This window comes from Salmo salar, chromosome 07 (genome assembly GCF_965601325.2).
Source record: "Salmo salar chromosome 07, fSalSal1, whole genome shotgun sequence".
NCBI classification, from domain to species: Eukaryota; Metazoa; Chordata; class Actinopteri; order Salmoniformes; family Salmonidae; genus Salmo; species Salmo salar.
In genome coordinates, this window is record NC_138297.1 from 3487501 (window position 1) to 3509623 (window position 22123).

The 22123-nt window shown below is 42.8% G+C and overlaps 1 protein-coding gene across 1 annotated transcript in view; it reads left to right on the forward strand.

Annotated features, from left to right (window-relative positions):
• Positions 1-22123, forward strand: part of LOC106608421 (uncharacterized) — a 138524-nt gene that overhangs the window by 79092 nt on the left and 37309 nt on the right. The window contains 2 exon segments of the mRNA XM_082977265.1: positions 1057-1180; positions 8645-8781. Coding sequence (XP_082833391.1) covers positions 1057-1180; positions 8645-8781 — 261 coding nt within the window.

Here is a 22123-nt window from a genome sequence, read left to right on the forward strand (position 1 = left end):
AAAAGGGTTTTCTAATGATCAATTAGCCTTTTTATAATGATAAACTTGGATTAGCTAACACAACGTGCCATTGGAACACAGGAGTGATGGTTGCTGATAATGGGCCTCTGTTCGCCTATGTAGATATTCCATTAAAAATCAGCCGTTTCCAGCTACAATAATCATTTACAACATTAACAATGTCTACGCTGTATTTCTGATCAATTTGATGTTATTTTAATGGACAGAAAAAAATTCAGCTTTTCTTTTAAAAAACAAAGACATTTCTAAGTGACCTCAAACTTTTGAACGGTAGTGTAGATGTGATTGTTGTTAAATGGTGATAGGTCAGTGATATGACTGTGTTTCTCTCCTGTAGTTGGCCCTGTAGTTGGCCCTGTAGTTGGCCCTGTAGTTGGCCCTGTAGTTGGCCCTGTAGTTGGCCCTGTAGTTGGTTTAACTGTGTCTCTCCTGTAGTTGGCCCTGTAGTTGGCCCTGTAGTTGGCCCTGTAGTTGGCCCTGTAGTTGGCCCTGTAGTTGGCCCTGTAGTTGGTATGACTGTGTGTTTCTCTCCTGTAGTTGGCCCTGTAGTTGGCCCTGTAGTTGGCCCTGTAGTTGGTATGACTGTGTGTTTCTCTCCTGTAGTTGGCCCTGTAGTTGGCCCTGTAGTTGGTATGACTGTGTGTTTCTCTCCTGTAGTTGGCCCTGTAGTTGGCCCTGTAGTTGGCCCTGTAGTTGGTATGACTGTGTGTTTCTCTCCTGTAGTTGGCCCTGTAGTTGGCCCTGTAGTTGGCCCTGTAGTTGGCCCTGTAGTTGGTATGACTGTGTGTTTCTCTCCTGTAGTTGGCCCTGTAGTTGGCCCTGTAGTTGGCCCTGTAGTTGGTATGACTGTGTGTTTCTCTCCTGTAGTTGGCCCTGTAGTTGGCCCTGTAGTTGGTCCTGTAGTTGGTGTGACTGTGTGTTTCTCTCCTGTAGTTGGCCCTGTAGTTGGCCCTGTAGTTGGCCCTGTAGTTGGCCCTGTAGTTGGCCCTGTAGTTGGCCCTGTAGTTGGTATGACTGTGTGTTTCTCTCCTGTAGTTGGCCCTGTATGTCCTGACCTTCCTGGAGCCCAGGGATCTGATGCAGGCTGCTCAGACCTGTTCCTATTGGAGGATACTGGCTGAGGACAACATGCTGTGGAGGGAGAAGGGTAGAGAGGAGGGTAGGTACCGCACACACACACACACACACACACACATACATACATACATACATACATACATACATACATACACGCACGCACGCACGCACGCACGCACGCACGCACGCACGCACGCACGCATGCATGCATAGAGGGTACATACCACACACACAGAGAGGAGGGTACAACTCACGCATGTCACATGTGCAACCAGAGGGGAAAAACAATTCTAGACCACCTTTTCTCCAGACACAGAGATTTTTTTTTACATTTTACATTTTAGTCATTTAGCAGACGCTCTTATCCAGAGCGACTTACAGTAGTGAATGCATACATTTCATACAATTTCATACATTTATTTTTTTTCTGTGCCGGCCCCCGTGGGAATCGAACCCACAACCCTGGCGTTGCAAACACCATGCTCTACCAACTGAGCTACTGAGCTCTCCCTCGCCCTCCATTTGGCAAATCTGACCATAATTCTATTCTCCTGATTACAAGCAACAACTAAAGCAGGAAGTACCAGTGACTCGCTCAATATGGAAGTGGTCAGATGATGCGGATGCTACACTACAAGACTGTTTCGCTAGCACAGACTGGAATATGTTCCGGGATTCATCCAATGGCATTGAGGAGTACACCACCTCAGTCACCGGCTTCATCAATAAGTGCATCGATGACGTCGTCCCCATCGTGACTGTACGTACATATCCCAACCAGAAGCCATGGATTACAGGCATCATTGAGCTAAAGTGTAGAGCTGCCTCTTTCAAGGAGCGGGACACTAATCCGGACACTTATAAGAAATCCCGCTATGCCCTCAGATGAACCATCAAACAGGCAAAGCATCAATAATTAATTAAGAAGATTAAGATTGAATCGTACTACACCGGCTCTGACAGGGCTTGAAAACTATTACAGACTACAAAGGGAAACCCAGACACGATCTATCCAGTGACGCACACGCCTAACAGACGAGTTAAATGCCTTTTATGCTCTCTTCGAGGCAAGCAACACTGAAGCATGCATGAGAGCACCAGCTGTTCTGGATGACTGTGTGACAATGCTCTCGGTAGCCGATGTGAACAAAACCTTTAATAAGCCGCAGGGCCAGACGGATTACCAGGACGTGTAGTCAGACCGTGCGCGCGGACTAACTGGCAAGTGTCTTCACTGACATGGTCAACCTCTCCCTGACTGAGTCTGTAATACCTACATGTTTCAAGCAGACCATCATAGTCCTTGTGCCCAATAACATCAAGGCAACCTGCCTAAATGACTACCGACCCGTAGCACTCGCGTCTGTAGCCATGAAGTGCTTTGAAAGGCTGGTCATGGCTCACATCAACAGCATCATCCCGGAAACCCTAAACCCACTCCAATTTGTATACCGCCCTAACAGATCCACAGATGATGCAATCTTTATTGTGCTCCACACCACCCTTTTCCACCTGGACAAAAGGAACACCTATGTGAGAATGCTGTTCATTGACTACAGCTCAGCGTTCAACACCATAGTGCCCACAAAGCTCATCAATAAGCTAAGGATCCTGGGACTAAACACCTCCCTCTGCAACTGGATCCTGGACTTCCTGACGGGCCGCCCCCAGGTGGTGAGGGTAGGCAACAACATGTCTGCCACGCTGATCCTCAACACGGGGGCCCCTCAGGGATGCGTGCTCAGTCCCCTCCTGTGTACTCCCTGTTCACCCATGACTACATGGCCAAGCACGACTCCAACACCATCATTAAGTTTGCTGACGACACAACAGTGGTAGGCCTGATCACCGACAACGATGAGACAGCCTATAGGGAGGAGGTCAGAGACCTGGTCGTGTGGTGCCAGGACAACAACCTCTCCCTCAATGTGAGCAAGACAAAGGAGCTGATCGTGGACTACAGGAAAAGGAGGGACTGAGCACGCCCCCATTCTCATCGACGGGGCTGTAGTGGAGCAGGTTGAGAGCTTCAAGTTCCTTGGTGTCCACTTCACCAACGATCTATCTATCTATAGAATGCCTTTGTGTGTTTTGGAGAGGCACAAAAAAACCTTTTCCCCCTAAGGAGACTGAATAGATTTGGCGTCCCCAGATCCTCAAAAAGTTCTACAGCTGCACCATCGGGAGCATCCTTACCGGTTGCATCACCGCCTGGTGTGGCAACTGCTCGGCATCTGACCGTAAGGCGCTTACAGAGGGTAGCGCGTACGGCCCAGTACATCACTGAGGCCAAGCTTCCTGCAATCCAAGACCTATATAATTGGCGGTGTCAGAAGAAAGCCCATAAAATTGTCAGACTCCAGTCACCCAAGTCATAGACTGTTTTCTCTGCTACCACACGGCACGCGGTACCAGAGCACCAAGTCTAGGACCAAAAGGCTCCTTATCAGCTTCTATCCCCAAGCCATAAGACTGATGAACAATTAATCAAATGGCTACCCATTCGCTGTTTATTATCTTTGCATAGTCACTTCACCCCCACCTATATGTACATATTACCTCTAACCTGTACCCCTGCACATTGACTCTGTACTGGTACCCCCTGTATATAGCCTCCACATTGACTCTGTACCGGTACCCCCTGTATATAGCCTCCACATTGACTCTGTACCGGTACCCCCTGTATATAGCCTCCACATTGACTCTGTACCGTAATACCCTGTATATAGCCTCCACATTGACTCTTTACCGTAATACCCTGTATATAGCCTCCACATTGACTCTGTACCGTAATACCCTGTATATAGCCTCCACATTGACTCTGTACCGTAATACCCTGTATATAGCCTCCACATTGACTCTGTACCGTAATACCCTGTATATAGCCTCCACATTGACTCGGTACCGGTACCCCCTGTATATAGCCTTCACATTGACTCGGTACCGGTACCCCCTGTATATAGCCTCCACATTGACTCGGTACCGGTACCCCCTGTATATAGCCTCCACATTGACTCGGTACCGGTACCCCCTGTATATAGCCTCCACATTGACTCGGTACCGGTACCCCCTGTATATAGCCTCCACATTGACTCTGTACCGGTACCCCCTGTATATAGCCTCCACATTGACTCTGTACCGGTACCCCCTGTATATAGCCTCCACATTGACTCTGTACTGGTACCCCCTGTATATAGCCTCCACATTGACTCTGTACTGGTACCCCCCTGTATATAGCCTCCACATTGACTCTGTACCGGTACCCCCTGTATATAGCCTCCACATTGACTCTGTACTGGTACCCCCTGTATATAGCCTTCACATTGACTCGGTACCGGTACCCCCTGTATATAGCCTCCACATTGACTCTGTACTGGTACCCCCCTGTATATAGCCTCCACATTGACTCGGTACCGGTACCCCCTGTATATAGCCTCCACATTGACTCGGTACCGGTACCCCCTGTATATAGCCTCCACATTGACTCTGTACCGTAATACCCTGTATATAGCCTCCACATTGACTCGGTACCGGTACCCCCTGTATATAGCCTCCACATTGACTCTGTACCGGTACCCCCTGTATATAGCCTCCACATTGACTCTGTACCGGTACCCCCTGTATATAGCCTCCACATTGACTCTGTACCGGTACCCCCTGTATATAGCCTCCACATTGACTCGGTACCGGTACCCCCTGTATATAGCCTCCACATTGACTCGGTACCGATACCCCCTGTATATAGCCTCCACATTGACTCGGTACCGGTACCCCCTGTATATAGCCTCCACATTGACTCGGTACCGGTACCCCCTGTATATAGCCTCCACATTGACTCTGTACCGGTACCCCCTGTATATAGCCTCCACATTGACTCGGTACCGGTACCCCCTGTATATAGCCTCCACATTGACTCTGTACCGGTACCCCCTGTATATAGCCTCCACATTGACTCGGTACCGGTACCCCCTGTATATAGCCTCCACATTGACTCGTTACCGGTACCCCCTGTATATAGCCTCCACATTGACTCGGTACCGGTACCCCCTGTATATAGCCTCCACATTGACTCTGTACCGGTACCCCCTGTATATAGCCTCCACATTGACTCTGTACCGGTACCCCCTGTATATAGCCTCCACATTGACTCTGTACTGGTACCCCCTGTATATAGCCTCCACATTGACTCTGTACTGGTACCCCCCTGTATATAGCCTCCACATTGACTCTGTACCGGTACCCCCTGTATATAGCCTCCACATTGACTCTGTACCGGTACCCCCTGTATATAGTCTCCACATTGACTCGGTACCGGTACCCCCTGTATATAGCCTCCACATTGACTCGGTACCGGTACCCCCTGTATATAGCCTCCACATTGACTCTGTACCGTAATACCCTGTATATAGCCTCCACATTGACTCGGTACCGGTACCCCCTGTATATAGCCTCCACATTGACTCTGTACCGGTACCCCCTGTATATAGCCTCCACATTGACTCTGTACCGGTACCCCCTGTATATAGCCTCCACATTGACTCTGTACCGGTACCCCCTGTATATAGCCTCCACATTGACTCGGTACCGGTACCCCCTGTATATAGCCTCCACATTGACTCTGTACCGGTACCCCCTGTATATAGCCTCCACATTGACTCTTTACCGTAACACCCTGTATATAGCCTCCACATTGACTCTGTACCGTAATACCCTGTATATAGCCTCCACATTGACTCTGTACCGTAACACCCTGTATATAGCCTCCACATTGACTCTGTACCGTAATACCCTGTATATAGTCTCCACATTGACTCTGTACCGTAATACCCTGTATATAGCCTCCACATTGACTCTGTACCGTAATACCCTGTATATAGCCTCCACATTGACTCTGTACCGTAATACCCTGTATATAGCCTCCACATTGACTCTGTACCGTAATACCCTGTATATAGCCTCCACATTGACTCTGTACCGTAATACCCTGTATATAGCCTCCACATTGACTCTGTACCGTAATACCCTGTATATAGCCTCCACATTGACTCTGTACCGTAATACCCTGTATATAGCCTCGTTATTGTTATTTTTATTGTTACTTTGTATTATTTTTTACTTTGATTTATTTGCTAAATATTTTCTTAACTCTTCTTGAACTGCATTGTTGGTTAAGGACTTGTAAGTAAGCATTTCACAGTAAGGTCTACACTTGTTGTATTTGGCGCATGTGACAAATAAAGTTTGATTTGATTTAACCATGTGTATGTGACCAATAAAATGTAATTTTGATTTGATGTAATCTTTACTAACAGGTCACATAGTTAGCTAGCTAAGCAGATAGCTAACTTGCTTATTGCATGCATTTCCGGGCACGTCGACACGAGCATTATTATCAGTGAATTGTACGATCATTTTGTTTTGTTGAGTGAGAGGTTATTTTCCTGGCACCACTCTGCCAGGGCCCTCACCACCTCCCTGTTGGCTGTCTCATTGTTGGTAATCAGGCCTATCACTCTTGTGTCGTCGGCCAACTTGATGATTGAGTTGGAGACTTGCGTGGTCGTGTGTGAACAGGGAGTTCAGGAGGGGGAGGAGCACGCACCCTTGTGGGGTCCCAGTGTTGAGGATCAGCGTGGAGGAGGTGTCGTTGCCTACCTTCACCACTTGGGGTCGGCCTGCAATGTGGTTGGCTTTTCCTTTATAATTCATGATTTTTCTGGATTCCTCGCCACTTACGTCTCGTTTCTGAACCTTTTGAATTGTGACTCTACTTTGTAATGTCGTTTCTCTCCTTGATTGCCTTTACGAAGGTCATAGCTGGTCTGTTTGTACACGTCCGTGTTCCCAGTCACCTTGCCTTGGTAAAATGTGGTGGTTCGCGCTTTTCAGCTTGGCGCGTAAGCTGTCATCTGTACACGGTTTTTGCTTTGGATAAATTGTACTCGTCACAGTGGGAACAACATCTTCTATGAACCAAGTCATCAAGTCAGTGTATATGTCGATACTATTCTGAGGCGACCCCGAACATTTTGCAGTCTGCGTGATCAAAATAATCTTGAAGCATAGATTCCGGTTGGTCAGACCAATGTTGAACAGTCCTTACCAAGGGAACTTCCTGTTTAAGTTTCTGCCTATAGTTCGAGAGGAGCGGAATGGAGGCATAATCTGATTTTGTCGAAGGTAGGGCGGCAGAGGGCCATGTTGCCATCCCATAAGGGATAGTAGCAATCATCGAGGGTCCGTGTAGCACAGGAGGTGTGTTGATAGAATCTCGGTAGCATTTTCCTCAGATTTCTTTTATTAAAGTCTCCACATGCAATAAATATATAATTTCTCTGGAAGGAGATCCTCGCCCTGAGCTCGTCAACTTTATTGTCCAGGGACTGACCGTTAGAGTAATATACTCGGAATCGGTGGATGGTATGCACTCCGCTGAAGTCTGGTTAGGACCCCAGTCCTTCTACGTCCGGCGTTGGCGTTTTGGTGCAAACCCCCCCCCCCCCCCCCCGGGATGAATAGAGCTGCATCGGGAAGGTCAAACAACGGATCCACGTCAGGGAAGTCGAATTTCTGCTCAGATTTCTGTTGAATGACTGCCGATCTAATTAATATCCCCCCCCCAAAAAAAAAAAAAATTCCGGCAGTAAGTAATAATTTTTTATTTTTTTTTAGGTTCTGAGCAAATCATTTAAGAAATAACAAACAAAAAAAAGACAAAATACTGCGAAATTTGGCAGGGCGATTTGTGTTTGTTGGCACCATCTAGAAAGATCTAGCAAGATGGCACACACACACACACACACACACACACACACACACACACACACACACACACACACACACACACACACACCTCTGACTGACCACTCATCCACTCTGCAGGGCATCAGCTCTCATTGTGTCTGTCTGTGAGTAGCACTGGGCTCTCTGCCTGTCAGATGGATTTATCGCTAACATTACACCCATACCAGTACATTAGCAGCTAGCGATAGCTTTAGCATTACATTACTCCCATACCAATGAGCTTAGTGGCTAGCGATAGCTTTAGCATTACATTACTCCCATACCCAATGCGTTAGCAGCTAGCAATAGCTTTTAGCATTACATTAAACCCATACCATTGAGCTAGCGATAGCAAAGATGCTTGATGTCTCTCTCTGTCTCTCTCTCTGTCTCTTGGTAATGTTATTTATTTAACTATATTTCTCTGTAGGTATCGAGGAGCCCCTGGTTTTCAACAATAATGTTATTGCTACCACCCCCATATCTGTGTGTTAATGTTTCTATGAAGCATAGAAATAGATCACATAGAACAGACGTAGAATTGCTTTCAATGAGAGTGACAGATTCTACCTCATGACAGATCTATTACACACATTTTATATGTGAATTTGGTCAGGTCACATCAAAAAGTGACATATATATATATATAATGTTATTTAACCCCTGTGTTTTATGTCATTAATACTGTTACTTAACCCTGTTTTATGTCAGTAATACTGTTATTTAACCCTGTTTTATGTCAGTAATAATGTTGTTTAACCAGGTATTGAAGAGCCCCTGGTTGTGAAGAGAAGAAAGACTCTTAAACCTGGTTTCCTCCACTCACCCTGGAAGAGTGCCTACGTACAACAGCACCATATAGAGAGCAACTGGAGGACTGGAGATATCACCTCGCCTAAGGTATTATATAGGGAGGACTGGAGATATCACCTCGCCTAAGGTATTATATAGAGAGGAATGGAGATATCACCTCACCTAAGGTATTATATAGAGAGGAATGGAGATATCACCTCGCCTAAGGTATTATATAACACATAGAGAGGACTGGAGATATCACCTCACCTAAGGTATTATATAGAGAGGACTGGAGATATCACCTCACCTAAGGTATTATATCAGAGAGGACTGGAGATATCACCTCGCCTAAGGTATTATATAGAGAGGACTGGAGATATCACCTCGCCTAAGGTATTATATAGAGAGGACTGGAGATATCACCTCGCCTAAGGTATTATATAGAGAGGACTGGAGATATCACCTCACCTAAGGTATTATATAGAGAGGACTGGAGATATCACCTCGCCTAAGGTATTATATAGAGAGGACTGGAGATATCACCTCGCCTAAGGTATTATATAGAGAGGACTGGAGATATCACCTCGCCTAAGGTATTATATAGAGAGGACTGGAGATATCACCTCGCCTAAGGTATTATATAGAGAGGACTGGAGATATCACCTCGCCTAAGGTATTATATAGAGAGGACTGGAGATATCACCTCGCCTAAGGTATTATATAGGGAGGACTGGAGATATCACCTCGCCTAAGGTATTATATAGAGAGGAATGGAGATATCACCTCACCTAAGGTATTATATAACACATAGAGAGGACTGGAGATATCACCTCACCTAAGTTATTATATAACACATAGAGAGGACTGGAGATATCACCTCACCTAAGGTATTATATAGAGAGGACTGGAGATATCACCTCGCCTAAGGTATTATATAGAGAGGACTGGAGATATCACCTCGCCTAAGGTATTATATAGAGAGGACTGGAGATATCACCTCGCCTAAGGTATTATATAGCGAGGACTGGAGATATCACCTCACCTAAGGTATTATATAGAGAGGACTGGAGATATCACCTCGCCTAAGGTATTATATAGAGAGGACTGGAGATATCACCTCACCTAAGGTATTATATAGAGAGGACTGGAGATATCACCTCGCCTAAGGTATTATATAGAGAGGACTGGAGATATCACCTCGCCTAAGGTATTATATAGAGAGGACTGGAGATATCACCTCACCTAAGGTATTATATAGGGAGGACTGGAGATATCACCTCGCCTAAGGTATTATATAGAGAGGACTGGAGATATCACCTCGCCTAAGGTATTATATAACACATAGAGAGGACTGGAGATATCACCTCGCCTAAGGTATTATATAACACATAGAGAGGACTGGAGATATCGCCTCGCCTAAGGTATTATATAGAGAGGACTGGAGATATCACCTCACCTAAGGTATTATATAGAGAGGACTGGAGATATCACCTCGCCTAAGGTATTATATAACACATAGAGAGGACTGGAGATATCACCTCACCTAAGGTATTATATAGAGAGGACTGGAGATATCACCTCACCTAAGGTATTATATAGAGAGGACTGGAGATATCACCTCGCCTAAGGTATTATATAGAGAGGACTGGAGATATCACCTCGCCTAAGGTATTATATAGAGAGGACTGGCGATATCACCTCGCCTAAGGTATTATATAGAGAGGACTGGAGATATCACCTCACCTAAGGTATTATATAGGGAGGACTGGAGATATCACCTCGCCTAAGGTATTATATAGAGAGGACTGGAGATATCACCTCACCTAAGGTATTATATAGAGAGGACTGGAGATATCACCTCACCTAAGGTATTATATAGAGAGGACTGGAGATATCACCTCGCCTAAGGTATTATATAGAGAGGACTGGAGATATCACCTCGCCTAAGGTATTATATAGAGAGGACTGGAGATATCACCTCACCTAAGGTATTATATAACATATAGAGAGGACTGGAGATATCACCTCACCTAAGGTATTATATAGAGAGGACTGGAGATATCACCTCACCTAAGGTATTATATAACATAGAGGACTGGAGATATCACCTCACCTAAGGTATTATATAACATAGAGGACTGGAAATATCACCTCACCTAAGGTATTATATAGAGAGGACTGGAGATATCACCTCACCTAAGGTATTATATAGAGAGGACTGGAGATATCACCTCACCTAAGGTATTATATAGAGAGGACTGGAGATATCACCTCACCTAAGGTATTATATAGAGAGGACTGGAGATATCACCTCACCTAAGGTATTATGTAGAGAGGACTGGAGATATCACCACACCTAAGGTATTATATAGGGAGGACTGGAGATATCACCTCACCTAAGGTATTATATAACACATAGAGAGGACTGGAGATATCACCTCGCCTAAGGTATTATATAGAGAGGACTGGAGATATCACCTCGCCTAAGGTATTATATAGGGAGGACTGGAGATATCACCTCACCTAAGGTATTATATAACACATAGAGAGGACTGGAGATATCACCTCGCCTAAGGTATTATATAGAGAGGACTGGAGATATCACCTCGCCTAAGGTATTATATAGAGAGGACTGGAGATATCACCTCGCCTAAGGTATTATATAGAGAGGACTGGAGATATCACCTCGCCTAAGGTATTATATAGAGAGGACTGGAGATATCACCTCGCCTAAGGTATTATATAACACATAGAGAGGACTGGAGATATCACTTCGCCTAAGGTATTATATAGAGAGGACTGGAGATATCACCTCGCCTAAGGTATTATATAACACATAGAGAGGACTGGAGATATCACTTCGCCTAAGGTATTATATAGAGAGGACTGGAGATATCACCTCACCTAAGGTATTATATAGAGAGGACTGGAGATATCACCTCACCTAAGGTATTATATAGAGAGGACTGGAGATATCACCTCGCCTAAGGTATTATATAGAGAGGACTGGAGATATCACCTCACCTAAGGTATTATATAGCGAGGACTGGAGATATCACCTTGCCTAAGGTATTATATAACATAGAGGACTGGAGATATCACCTCACCTAAGGTATTATATAGAGAAGACTGGAGATATCACCTCACCTAAGGTATTATATAGGGAGGACTGGAGATATCACCTCACCTAAGGTATTATATAACATATAGAGGACTGGAAATATCACCTCACCTAAGGTATTATATAGCGAGGACTGGAGATATCACCTCACCTAAGGTATTATATAGAGAGGACTGGAGATATCACCTCACCTAAGGTATTATATAACACATAGAGAGGACTGGAGATATCACCTCACCTAAGGTATTATATAGGGAGGACTGGAGATATCACCTCACCTAAGGTATTATATAACATATAGAGGACTGGAAATATCACCTCACCTAAGGTATTATATAGCGAGGACTGGAGATATCACCTCACCTAAGGTATTATATAGAGAGGACTGGAGATATCACCTCACCTAAGGTATTATATAACACATAGAGAGGACTGGAGATATCACCTCACCTAAGGTATTATATAGAGAGGACTGGAGATATCACCTCACCTAAGGTATTATATAGGGAGGACTGGAGATATCACCTCACCTAAGGTATTATATAACATATAGAGGACTGGAAATATCACCTCACCTAAGGTATTATATAGAGAGGACTGGAGATATCACCTCACCTAAGGTATTATATAGCGAGGACTGGAGATATCACCTCACGTAAGGTATTATATAGGGAGGACTGGAGATATCACCTCACCTAAGGTATTATATAACACATAGAGAGGACTGGAGATATCACCTCACCTAAGGTATTATATAGAGAGGACTGGAGATATCACCTCACCTAAGGTATTATATAGGGAGGACTGGAGATATCACCTCACCTAAGGTATTATATAACATATAGAGGACTGGAAATATCACCTCACCTAAGGTATTATATAGAGAGGACTGGAGATATCACCTCACCTAAGGTATTATATAGAGAGGACTGGAGATATCACCTCACGTAAGGTATTATATAGGGAGGACTGGAGATATCACCTCACGTAAGGTATTATATAGGGAGGACTGGAGATATCACCTCACCTAAGGTATTATATAGAGAGGACTGGAGATATCACCTCACCTAAGGTATTATATAGAGAGGACTGGAGCGATCACCTCGCCTAAGGTATTATATAGAGAGGACTGGAGATATCACCTCACCTAAGGTATTATATAGGGAGGACTGGAGATATCACCTCACCTAAGGTATTATATAACATATAGAGGACTGGAAATATCACCTCACCTAAGGTATTATATAGAGAGGACTGGAGATATCACCTCACCTAAGGTATTATATAGAGAGGACTGGAGATATCACCTCACGTAAGGTATTATATAGGGAGGACTGGAGATATCACCTCACCTAAGGTATTATATAGAGAGGACTGGAGATATCACCTCACCTAAGGTATTATATAGAGAGGACTGGAGCGATCACCTCGCCTAAGGTATTATATAACACATAGAGAGGACTGGAGATATCACCTCACCTAAGGTATTATATAGAGAGGACTGGAGATATCACCTCACCTAAGGTATTATATAGGGAGGACTGGAGATATCACCTCACCTAAGGTATTATATAACACATAGAGAGGACTGGAGATATCACCTCACCTAAGGTATTATATAACACATAGAGAGGACTGGAGATATCACCTCACCTAAGGTATTATATAACACATAGAGAGGACTGGAGATATCACCTCACCTAAGGTATTATATAGAGAGGACTGGAGATATCACCTCGCCTAAGGTATTATATAACACATAGAGAGGACTGGAGATATCACCTCACCTAAGGTATTATATAACATAGAGGACTGGAGATATCACCTCACCTAAGGTATTATATAGAGAGGACTGGAGATATCACCTCACCTAAGGTATTATATAACACATAGAGAGGACTGGAGATATCACCTCACCTAAGGTATTATATAGGGAGGACTGGAGATATCACCTCACCTAAGGTATTATATAACATATAGAGGACTGGAAATATCACCTCACCTAAGGTATTATATAGCGAGGACTGGAGATATCACCTCACCTAAGGTATTATATAGAGAGGACTGGAGATATCACCTCACCTAAGGTATTATATAACACATAGAGAGGACTGGAGATATCACCTCACCTAAGGTATTATATAGAGAGGACTGGAGATATCACCTCACCTAAGGTATTATATAGAGAGGACTGGAGATATCACCTCACGTAAGGTATTATATAGGGAGGACTGGAGATATCACCTCACCTAAGGTATTATATAACATATAGAGGACTGGAAATATCACCTCACCTAAGGTATTATATAGAGAGGACTGGAGATATCACCTCACCTAAGGTATTATATAGAGAGGACTGGAGATATCACCTCACGTAAGGTATTATATAGGGAGGACTGGAGATATCACCTCACCTAAGGTATTATATAGAGAGGACTGGAGATATCACCTCACCTAAGGTATTATATAGAGAGGACTGGAGCGATCACCTCGCCTAAGGTATTATATAACACATAGAGAGGACTGGAGATATCACCTCACCTAAGGTATTATATAGAGAGGACTGGAGATATCACCTCACCTAAGGTATTATATAGGGAGGACTGGAGATATCACCTCACCTAAGGTATTATATAACACATAGAGAGGACTGGAGATATCACCTCACCTAAGGTATTATATAACATAGAGGACTGGAAATATCACCTCACCTAAGGTATTATATAGAGAGGACTGGAGATATCACTTCGCCTAAGGTATTATATAGAGAGGACTGGAGATATCACCTCACCTAAGGTATTATATAGAGAGAAATGGAGATATCACCTCACCTAAGGTATTATATAACATAGAGGACTGGAAATATCACCTCACCTAAGGTATTATATAGAGAGGACTGGAGATATCACTTCGCCTAAGGTATTATATAGAGAGGACTGGAGATATCACCTCACCTAAGGTATTATATAGCGAGGACTGGAGATATCACCTCACCTAAGGTATTATATAACACATAGAGAGGACTGGAGATATCACCTCACCTAAGGTATTATATAGAGAGGACTGGAGATATCACCTCGCCTAAGGTATTATATAGAGAGGACTGGAGATATCACCTCACCTAAGGTATTATATAGAGAGGACTGGAGATATCACCTCACCTAAGGTATTATATAGAGAGGACTGGAGATATCACCTCACCTAAGGTATTATATAACACATAGAGAGGACTGGAGATATCGCCTCGCCTAAGGTATTATATAGAGAGGACTGGAGATATCACCTCACCTAAGGTATTATATAACATATAGAGGACTGGAAATATCACCTCACCTAAGGTATTACATAGAGAGGACTGGAGATATCACCTCACCTAAGGTATTATATAGAGAGGACTGGAGATATCACCTCACCTAAGGTATTATATAGAGAGGACTGGAGATATCATCTCACCTAAGGTATTATATAGAGAGGACTGGAGATATCACCTCACCTAAGGTATTATATAGAGAGGACTGGAGATATCACCTCACCTAAGGTATTATATAGAGAGGACTGGAGCGATCACCTCGCCTAAGGTATTATATAGAGAGGACTGGAGATATCACCTCACCTAAGGTATTATATAACACATAGAGAGGACTGGAGATATCACCTCACCTAAGGTATTATATAGGGAGGACTGGAGATATCACCTCACCTAAGGTATTATATAGGGAGGACTGGAGATATCACCTCACCTAAGGTATTATATAGAGAGGACTGGAGATATCACCTCACCTAAGGTATTATATATAAAGAGGACTGGAGATATCACCTCGCCTAAGGTATTATATAGAGAGGACTGGAGATATCACCTCGCCTAACGTATTATATAGGGAGGACTGGAGATATCACCTCACCTAAGGTATTATATAACACATAGAGAGGACTGGAGATATCACCTCGCCTAAGGTATTATATAGAGAGGACTGGAGATATCACCTCGCCTAAGGTATTATATAGAGAGGACTGGAGATATCACCTCGCCTAAGGTATTATATAGAGAGGACTGGAGATATCACCTCGCCTAAGGTATTATATAGAGAGGACTGGAGATATCACCTCGCCTAAGGTATTATATAGAGAGGACTGGAGATATCACCTCGCCTAAGGTATTATATAACACATAGAGAGGACTGGAGATATCACTTCGCCTAAGGTATTATATAGAGAGGACTGGAGATATCACCTCGCCTAAGGTATTATATAACACATAGAGAGGACTGGAGATATCACTTCGCCTAAGGTATTATATAGAGAGGACTGGAGATATCACCTCACCTAAGGTATTATATAACACATAGAGAGGACTGGAGATATCACCTCACCTAAGGTATTATATAGAGAGGACTGGAGATATCACCTCGCCTAAGGTATTATATAGAGAGGACTGGAGATATCACCTCGCCTAAGGTATTATATAGAGAGGACTGGAGATATCACCTCACCTAAGGTATTATATAACATATAGAGAGGACTGGAGATATCACCTCACCTAAGGTATTATATAGAGAGGACTGGAGATATCACCTCACCTAAGGTATTATATAACATAGAGGACTGGAGATATCACCTCACCTAAGGTATTATATAACATAGAGGACTGGAAATATCACCTCACCTAAGGTATTATATAACATAGAGGACTGGAGATATCACCTCACCTAAGGTATTATATAACATAGAGGACTGGAGATATCACTTCGCCTAAGGTATTATATAGAGAGGACTGGAGATATCACCTCGCCTAAGGTATTATATAACACATAGAGAGGACTGGAGATATCACTTCGCCTAAGGTATTATATAGAGAGGACTGGAGATATCACCTCACCTAAGGTATTATATAACACATAGAGAGGACTGGAGATATCACCTCACCTAAGGTATTATATAGAGAGGACTGGAGATATCACCTCGCCTAAGGTATTATATAGAGAGGACTGGAGATATCACCTCGCCTAAGGTATTATATAGAGAGGACTGGAGATATCACCTCACCTAAGGTATTATATAACATATAGAGAGGACTGGAGATATCACCTCACCTAAGGTATTATATAGAGAGGACTGGAGATATCACCTCACCTAAGGTATTATATAACATAGAGGACTGGAGATATCACCTCACCTAAGGTATTATATAACATAGAGGACTGGAAATATCACCTCACCTAAGGTATTATATAACATAGAGGACTGGAGATATCACCTCACCTAAGGTATTATATAACATAGAGGACTGGAGATATCACTTCGCCTAAGGTATTATATAGAGAGGACTGGAGATATCACCTCACCTAAGGTATTATATAGAGAGGACTGGAGATATCACCTCACCTAAGGTATTATATAGAGAGGACTGGAGATATCACCTCGCCTAAGGTATTATATAGAGAGGACTGGAGATATCACCTCACCTAAGGTATTATATAGCGAGGACTGGAGATATCACCTCGCCTAAGGTATTATATAACATAGAGGACTGGAGATATCACCTCACCTAAGGTATTATATAGAGAGGACTGGAGATATCACCTCACCTAAGGTATTATATAGGGAGGACTGGAGATATCACCTCACCTAAGGTATTATATAACATATAGAGGACTGGAAATATCACCTCACCTAAGGTATTATATAGCGAGGACTGGAGATATCACCTCACCTAAGGTATTATATAGAGAGGACTGGAGATATCACCTCACCTAAGGTATTATATAACACATAGAGAGGACTGGAGATATCACCTCACCTAAGGTATTATATAGGGAGGACTGGAGATATCACCTCACCTAAGGTATTATATAACATATAGAGGACTGGAAATATCACCTCACCTAAGGTATTATATAGCGAGGACTGGAGATATCACCTCACCTAAGGTATTATATAGAGAGGACTGGAGATATCACCTCACCTAAGGTATTATATAACACATAGAGAGGACTGGAGATATCACCTCACCTAAGGTATTATATAGAGAGGACTGGAGATATCACCTCACCTAAGGTATTATATAGGGAGGACTGGAGATATCACCTCACCTAAGGTATTATATAACATATAGAGGACTGGAAATATCACCTCACCTAAGGTATTATATAGAGAGGACTGGAGATATCACCTCACCTAAGGTATTATATAGAGAGGACTGGAGATATCACCTCACGTAAGGTATTATATAGGGAGGACTGGAGATATCACCTCACCTAAGGTATTATATAGAGAGGACTGGAGATATCACCTCACCTAAGGTATTATATAGAGAGGACTGGAGCGATCACCTCGCCTAAGGTATTATATAGAGAGGACTGGAGATATCACCTCACCTAAGGTATTATATAGGGAGGACTGGAGATATCACCTCACCTAAGGTATTATATAACATATAGAGGACTGGAAATATCACCTCACCTAAGGTATTATATAGAGAGGACTGGAGATATCACCTCACCTAAGGTATTATATAGAGAGGACTGGAGATATCACCTCACGTAAGGTATTATATAGGGAGGACTGGAGATATCACCTCTCCTAAGGTATTATATAGAGAGGACTGGAGATATCACCTCACCTAAGGTATTATATAGAGAGGACTGGAGCGATCACCTCGCCTAAGGTATTATATAACACATAGAGAGGACTGGAGATATCACCTCACCTAAGGTATTATATAGAGAGGACTGGAGATATCACCTCACCTAAGGTATTATATAGGGAGGACTGGAGATATCACCTCACCTAAGGTATTATATAACACATAGAGAGGACTGGAGATATCACCTCACCTAAGGTATTATATAACACATAGAGAGGACTGGAGATATCACCTCACCTAAGGTATTATATAGAGAGGACTGGAGATATCACCTCGCCTAAGGTATTATATAACACATAGAGAGGACTGGAGATATCACCTCACCTAAGGTATTATATAACATAGAGGACTGGAGATATCACCTCACCTAAGGTATTATATAGAGAGGACTGGAGATATCACCTCACCTAAGGTATTATATAACACATAGAGAGGACTGGAGATATCACCTCACCTAAGGTATTATATAGGGAGGACTGGAGATATCACCTCACCTAAGGTATTATATAACATATAGAGGACTGGAAATATCACCTCACCTAAGGTATTATATAGCGAGGACTGGAGATATCACCTCACCTAAGGTATTATATAGAGAGGACTGGAGATATCACCTCACCTAAGGTATTATATAACACATAGAGAGGACTGGAGATATCACCTCACCTAAGGTATTATATAGAGAGGACTGGAGATATCACCTCACCTAAGGTATTATATAGAGAGGACTGGAGATATCACCTCACGTAAGGTATTATATAGGGAGGACTGGAGATATCACCTCACCTAAGGTATTATATAACATATAGAGGACTGGAAATATCACCTCACCTAAGGTATTATATAGAGAGGACTGGAGATATCACCTCACCTAAGGTATTATATAGAGAGGACTGGAGATATCACCTCACGTAAGGTATTATATAGGGAGGACTGGAGATATCACCTCACCTAAGGTATTATATAGAGAGGACTGGAGATATCACCTCACCTAAGGTATTATATAGAGAGGACTGGAGCGATCACCTCGCCTAAGGTATTATATAACACATAGAGAGGACTGGAGATATCACCTCACCTAAGGTATTATATAGAGAGGACTGGAGATATCACCTCACCTAAGGTATTATATAGGGAGGACTGGAGATATCACCTCACCTAAGGTATTATATAACACATAGAGAGGACTGGAGATATCACCTCACCTAAGGTATTATATAACATAGAGGACTGGAAATATCACCTCACCTAAGGTATTATATAGAGAGGACTGGAGATATCACTTCGCCTAAGGTATTATATAGAGAGGACTGGAGATATCACCTCACCTAAGGTATTATATAGAGAGAAATGGAGATATCACCTCACCTAAGGTATTATATAACACATAGAGAGGACTGGAGATATCACCTCACCTAAGGTATTATATAGCGAGGACTGGAGATATCACCTCACCTAAGGTATTATATAACACATAGAGAGGACTGGAGATATCACCTCACCTAAGGTATTATATAGAGAGGACTGGAGATATCACCTCGCCTAAGGTATTATATAGAGAGGACTGGAGATATCACCTCACCTAAGGTATTATATAGAGAGGACTGGAGATATCACCTCGCCTAAGGTATTATATAGAGAGGACTGGAGATATCACCTCGCCTAAGGTATTATATAGAGAGGACTGGAGATATCACCTCACCTAAGGTATTATATAGAGAGGACTGGAGATATCACCTCACCTAAGGTATTATATAGAGAGGACTGGAGATATCACCTCACCTAAGGTATTATATAACACATAGAGAGGACTGGAGATATCGCCTCGCCTAAGGTATTATATAGAGAGGACTGGAGATATCACCTCACCTAAGGTATTATATAACATATAGAGGACTGGAAATATCACCTCACCTAAGGTATTACATAGAGAGGACTGGAGATATCACCTCACCTAAGGTATTATATAGAGAGGACTGGAGATATCACCTCACCTAAGGTATTATATAGAGAGGACTGGAGATATCATCTCACCTAAGGTATTATATAGAGAGGACTGGAGATATCACCTCACCTAAGGTATTATATAGAGAGGACTGGAGATATCACCTCACCTAAGGTATTATATAGAGAGGACTGGAGCGATCACCTCGCCTAAGGTATTATATAGAGAGGACTGGAGATATCACCTCACCTAAGGTATTATATAACACATAGAGAGGACTGGAGATATCACCTCACCTAAGGTATTATATAGGGAGGACTGGAGATATCACCTCACCTAAGGTATTATATAGGGAGGACTGGAGATATCACCTCACCTAAGGTATTATATAGAGAGGACTGGAGATATCACCTCACCTAAGGTATTATATATAAAGAGGACTGGAGATATCACCTCGCCTAAGGTATTATATAGAGAGGACTGGAGATATCACCTCGCCTAAGGTATTATATAGAGAGGACTGGAGATATCACCTCACCTAATGTATTATATAGAGAGGACTGGAGATATCACCTCACCTAAGGTATTATATAACACACAGAGAGGACGGGAGATATCACCTCACCTAAGGTATTATATAGAGAGGACTGGAGATATCACCTCACCTAAGGTATTATATAGAGAGGACTGGAGATATCACCTTACCTAAGGTATTATATAGAGACGACTGGAGATATCACCTCACCTAAGGTATTATATAGAGAGGACTGGAGATATCACCTCGCCTAAGGTATTATATAGAGAGGACTGGAGATATCACCTCACCTAAGGTATTATATAGGGAGGACTGTAGATATCACCTCGCCTAAGGTATTATATAGAGAGGACTGGAGATATCACCTCGCCTAAGGTATTATATAACACATAGAGAGGACTGGAGATATCACCTCACCTAAGGTATTATATAACATAGAGGACTGGAAATATCACCTCACCTAAGGTATTATATAGGGAGGACTGGAGATATCACCTCACCTAAGGTATTATATAACATATAGAGGACTGGAAATATCACCTCACCTAAGGTATTATATAGCGAGGACTGGAGATATCACCTCACCTAAGGTATTATATAGAGAGGACTGGAGATATCACCTCGCCTAAGGTATTATATAGAGAGGACTGGAGATATCACCTCACCTAAGGTATTATATAGGGAGGACTGGAGATATCACCTCGCCTAAGGTATTATATAGAGAGGACTGGAGATATCACCTCGCCTAAGGTATTATATAACACATAGAGAGGACTGGAGATATCACCTCACCTAAGGTATTATATAACATAGAGGACTGGAAATATCACCTCACCTAAGGTATTATATAGGGAGGACTGGAGATATCACCTCACCTAAGGTATTATATAACATATAGAGGACTGGAAATATCACCTCACCTAAGGTATTATATAGCGAGGACTGGAGATATCACCTCACCTAAGGTATTATATAGAGAGGACTGGAGATATCACCTCACCTAAGGTATTATATAACACATAGAGAGGACTGGAGATATCACCTCACCTAAGGTATTATATAGAGAGGACTGGAGATATCACCTCACGTAAGGTATTATATAGGGAGGACTGGAGATATCACCTCACCTAAGGTATTATATAACATATAGAGGACTGGAAATATCCACTCACCTAAGGTATTATATAGAGAGGACTGGAGATA